General features: G+C 47.4%; 2 protein-coding genes across 2 annotated transcripts; both read right to left on the minus strand.

Annotated features, from left to right (window-relative positions):
* Nucleotides 1-763: 763 nt before the first annotated feature.
* Nucleotides 764-1,291, minus strand: LOC147498718 (uncharacterized). Its single transcript, XM_086563323.1, has one exon. It carries the CDS (start codon nt 1,289-1,291, stop codon nt 764-766), a length of 528 nt encoding a protein of 175 aa, XP_086419449.1.
* Nucleotides 1,292-4,091: 2,800 nt separating this feature from the next.
* LOC147498719 (uncharacterized) lies at nt 4,092-4,820 on the minus strand. The gene has a single exon (XM_086563324.1). The coding sequence runs from the start codon at nt 4,818-4,820 to the stop codon at nt 4,092-4,094; it is 729 nt and encodes a 242-aa protein (XP_086419450.1).
* Nucleotides 4,821-5,109: the final 289 nt, after the last annotated feature.

Here is a 5,109-nt window from a genome sequence, read left to right on the forward strand (position 1 = left end):
TCTCCACACCTCTGGTCAGTCCCTTGCCCTCTCCTTAGCGCATTCCTAAGATTTTCACCCCCGAAGTTTTCCTCATCTCATTAAGGCAATCCGCCGACTCTACTGAGTTGTGCGGAGTGCCCAGTCAGACGGTGCAGTCAAACGTAGGCCAATTTATTTGCCCCATGTATTTCTTGCATCTCTGATCCGCGGAGGGTTTATCCCACTCCGTGGGCTCAATCATGCCATGACCTGTTGGAACAACTCATCTTGTTCCAGGCTCCCTCCAGCTCTAGTGTCAGCGAAGGGCTTATCCCCTCCGCTGCTTCTCCCTCTGACGAGCGTAGCTCTAGTATCAGCGAAGGGATCATCCCCTCTACTGCATCTCCCTCTGATGGGCGTAGAAGCCCGATGGGGTTACTTTCATTGCCCCATGTGTCTCTTGCATCTTTGATCTCCGGAGGGCTCACCCCGCTCCGCGGGCTCGGTCATCCCATGACCTGCTGGAACAACTCATCTTGTTCCAGGCTTCCTCTAGCTCTAGTGTCAGTGAAGGGCTCATTCCCTCCACAGCTTCTCCCTCTGATGGATGTAGAAGCCCAATGGGGTCGCTCTCATTGCCCCATGTGTCTCTCAGATCTCTGGTTCTTTATCCGCATTACTACTTAGACATCACACATAGCAACAAATTTCGTTTCACAAAAGTGCTGTGATTTTATATTTTCATACAGCTCTAGTCCTTAGCTCTGGACTTTTCTTACATTGCACGGCAACTTCATTACATTCAATTGCAAAAAAAATTCAACATTCTTACATTCCAAGGCTTCTTTATCAGTTTTCCTTCCATTGTTCGTAGCTTATAAGTACCAGACCCTCCTACATCCACCACAGTGTATGGCCCTTTCCAGTTTGGACCCAACTTCCCATCCTTTTCATTCTTTGTACTTGGAGTCACTCGGCGGAGCACCAATTCTCCCATCTTGAATTGCCGCAGTCTGACCCGCTTGTTATATTGCCTCTGTAGTCGCCTATGATACTCTTCTAACTGGGTGCATGCTGAGTCTCTTCTCTCTTCCGCCAGATTCAAGTCCCCTGCCAAGATAAGCCAGTTCGACCCCTCCTCCATGGCCTTAGTTCGCATGGTGGCTGCCACCATCTCCGAAGGAATTACGGCCTCAACGCCGTAGGCCAAGGCAAATGGTGTTTCCTTGGTGGTGGTCCGGGGTGTAGTTCTATAAGCCCAAAGAACATGGTTCAACTCGTCTGCCCACGCGCCCTTCTTGTCTTCCAACTTTTTCTTAAGGTTGTTCATTATCGTTTTGTTGGAAGATTCTGCCTGTCCATTACCCTCAGGATTGTAGGGGGGCCGAGAACCCCTGTTTCACCTTGTACGCCTGCAGGAACTTAGTCACCTTTGCTTCTGTGAACTGTGTCTCATTGTCTGTGATGATGGCATACGACAGTCCAAACCGGCATATGATGTTTTCCCATAGAAACTTAATCACTTGTGGCTCCTTAACCTGTTGCAAAGGTACGACCTCTATCCATTTAGTGAAGTAGTCCGTGGCTGCTAGCATATATCTCCTTTTACCGCTAGCCATGGGTAATGGTCCTACGATATCCATCGCCCACATAACAAAAGGCCACGGACTTGAGACATTATGCAGGAGTTCTGCGAGGGCGAATATCAATTGTGAAAATATCTAGCACTTGTCACACCTCTTAGCGAACGCTACCGTATCCTTTTTCATATGGGGCCAGAAGTAGCCCTACATCAGCAGTCGGTGTGTCGTAGTCCTCCCAGTGGAGTGGCTCCCACATTCCCCCTCATACAATTCTGCCAGCACCTCCAAGGCTAACCGCGCGGTCCTCGACATTTCAACAATGGCCCATTGAAGTTCTTTTGGTATAACTCCCCTTCCAATAGAACATATCTCTGAGAGGCCTGTTCCAACCTTCTTTTTTTCTTCTTGTCTATCACCTTATTTCCCTCCAAGAAATACTTAATGGGGTCCATCCATCCCTATTCCTCTTCAATAATCTAACACACCTCTATCAATTCCTCCGTGCTTAGCTTCTCTAATCTTTCTACCCGTATTGTTCTTTCCTCTGACCCAGGCATGGCTGCAGCCACGTACGCCAGAGCGTCTGCGTGTCTATTCTCACCGCGCCCCAAGTGTACAAACTTGAGCTTCGCAAACTTGTTGGCCCTTTGGTGCACTACCTTTAAGTACTTCGCCATTTGCAGACATAGAACAACGAACCCACCATTTGCCTGACATACCACTAGGTTCGAGTCGGAATACACGGTCAATTCCTTCACTCCTAAGTCCTCATCCATTCTCAATCCCGCTATAACTGCCTCACACTCTGCTTCGTTACTAGATGCCGCAAATCCTAGTTTCATGGTCAGTTCTATTATGTTATTGTCAGGTGTGACCAAAGCCTGACCCTATGCCACAGATGCATCCGTGGGCGGATCCATCCGCATGGAATGCTCTCCACCCATTCTTCTTATCCCAAGGGTCTAGTAGATTGGGCTCTACATCCTTCTCTGATTCCATGACCATCTCCTCTCCCCATATGGGATCCTCGGCGGGGAATTCTGCCAGAAACTCTACTACTGCCTGCGCCTTCTCCACTGTTCTTATCTGATATTGTATTTCGTATGAGCTAAGCATCACTGCCCATTTCAACATTCGGCCTGACTTCTCTGTAATGCTTGCTTGAGAGGCAGGTTCGTCACCACCACCACCACCGAGTGTGACTCGAAGTAAGGTTTCAGTTTCAGGACTGAGAAGATTAAAGCAATGGCATACTTCTCCATTCTGTTGTACCGCGTCTCGGCATCCAACAATGTTTTGCTTTGAAAATACACCGCCTTCTCCACTCGGTCGACTAGCCGGACAAGAACCGAACTAACCGCATACTCTGTGGCTCCTAAATACAGGTATAACTTCTCCCCCTGCTCTGGTCTTGACAGCAAGGGAGCCTTGCCCAAATATCTCTTCTCTTGAAATGGCTCCTCACATTCTGATGTCCACAAGAAATCAGGGGTGCTTCTCAATAACCGATATAGCGGTAGGTCTACATTTGTCAGAAGACTTGGAAATAAATCTATTCAATGTCGCGACCCTTTCAGCAAGTCGCTTCACCTTTGTGACATTCTGTGGTGACAGCATCTCCACTAATGCTCTTATCTGTTCTTGATTGGCCTCTATTCCCCGATGAGTAACAATGTAGCCCAAGAACTTTCCTGTGGTCACTCCAAATGTGCACTTCTCTGGATTCAACTTCAAATTATATTTCTGCGGTATCCCGAACGTTTCCCTTAATCCCTCTAAGTGTTCTGTCTCAGACATACTTTTTTCCACCATGTCATCTATGTATATTTCTATCCCCTTCTGAATCTTGCTTTCGAACATTTTCTCCCCCAACCGCTGAAAAGTGGTTATTGCATTCTTCAATCCAAATGGCATCCTCGTATAGCAATATGTGCTGCCTTCTACAACAAATGTCGTCTTCTCCTGATCTGGCTGTACATTACGACTTGATTGTACCCCATAGATGCATCCATGAATGAAAAATATCTTGAATCCTGCGGTCCTATCCACCAATTCATCCACCCGCGGCATAGGATAACTATTCTTCGGGCACTCCACATTCACATCTGTAAAGTCGACGCACATCCAGACTTTGCCATTCTTCTTTGGTACCGCGACCACATTGGATATCCAATCTGTAAATTCCACTTCTCGTATTATTCCAACTCTTTTCAACCGTACAACCTCCTCACGGATGCCCTCCGCATATTTCGGTCTAATGCTCCGCATTCGCTGCCTCACTGGCTTGGCATCTTCCTTCATGTGTAACTTATGACACGCAAACTCTGGATCTAATCTTGTGACATCTTCTATTACCAATGCAAACACATCTTTGTTTTTTGACAAGAATTGTATTAACTTACTTTTCCATTCCTCCGACAAACTGGACCCTACCGATGTGAACTTCTCTTCCTCCCCCTCCCCTATATTTACTACTTCAATCTCATCAAGTGTTTTCGTCCCCACCACTGACTCCTCTTCCCTTTCCCCAGCGGTACACTGTAATTGTTATGCTTGCCTCTTCCTAGGGTTTGAGTTCTCCTCTTCTGGTCCGCGGATTAACCGTTTCACTGTACCCCGATGGCTGTTCTTGGCTGTCACCTGATCTCCACGAACTTCACACATGCCTGTCGGGGTAGGAAACCGTATCACTTGGAAGTACGTCGACGGGACAACCTTCATCTCATGAATCCACCGTCTCCATAAAATTGCGTTGTACTGAGAAGAAGAATCTACCACCATAAACCGCACGATAATCGTCATTGGTCCCATGGTTACCGACAATAAGAGTTCTCCCATGGGCTCCATCATACTCCCATTGAACCCATATAAATTGGTTCGCGGCGGCCTCAATTGCCTAAGATCAATCCCTATTTCTTCCAAAGCTCCTTTAAACAGCAAATCCACTGCACTACCACAATCAATCAACACCATCTTCATCATATAATTGCCCATTGCTACTGTGATGACCAACGCGTCTTCATGGGGGGAATCCAATACCCGTAGATCCGCACTGCTAAAAACAATCCTATCTCTGTCTTCCGCTGACCCTACCCTAGGTCGCGGCCTGTCTGACCCATCATTGATTTGTTGGATGCTCGCGGTCCTCCTTACTCTGTCTCTATGGGCATTATGACTTAGTACCTCTCCACTGAAAATCACATTAATAGTTCCTAGTATACGATCCTGGCGCGGCACACGCTCCTCATTCTGTGCTCCCCTTACAAACTCTTTCATCCTCCCTTTTTCCACCAAACGTTAAACCATCCACTTTAGCGCATAACAGTCGTCGGTCTCATGATTGCGTATCTAGTGATAGGCGCAAAAAGGTTTATCAAGTAGTTTTCCTGGGATGTTCCGCGACCCTTCATATCCCTGCAGGTTCTTGATCAACGGTAATATTTCGCTCAGGGGTCTATTCAGCGGTGTCACTTCTATCTCGCAGTATGGCTTCATTTCTCTATTTTCCCTTCGAATCCCCTCCTGGCTTCTCTCTGTCCTTGGTGAGTATCCGCGGTACCCCCCG

The sequence above is a fragment of the Coptis chinensis genome, chromosome 5, assembly GCF_015680905.1.
Source record: "Coptis chinensis isolate HL-2020 chromosome 5, ASM1568090v1, whole genome shotgun sequence".
Lineage (NCBI taxonomy): Eukaryota > Viridiplantae > Streptophyta > Magnoliopsida > Ranunculales > Ranunculaceae > Coptis > Coptis chinensis.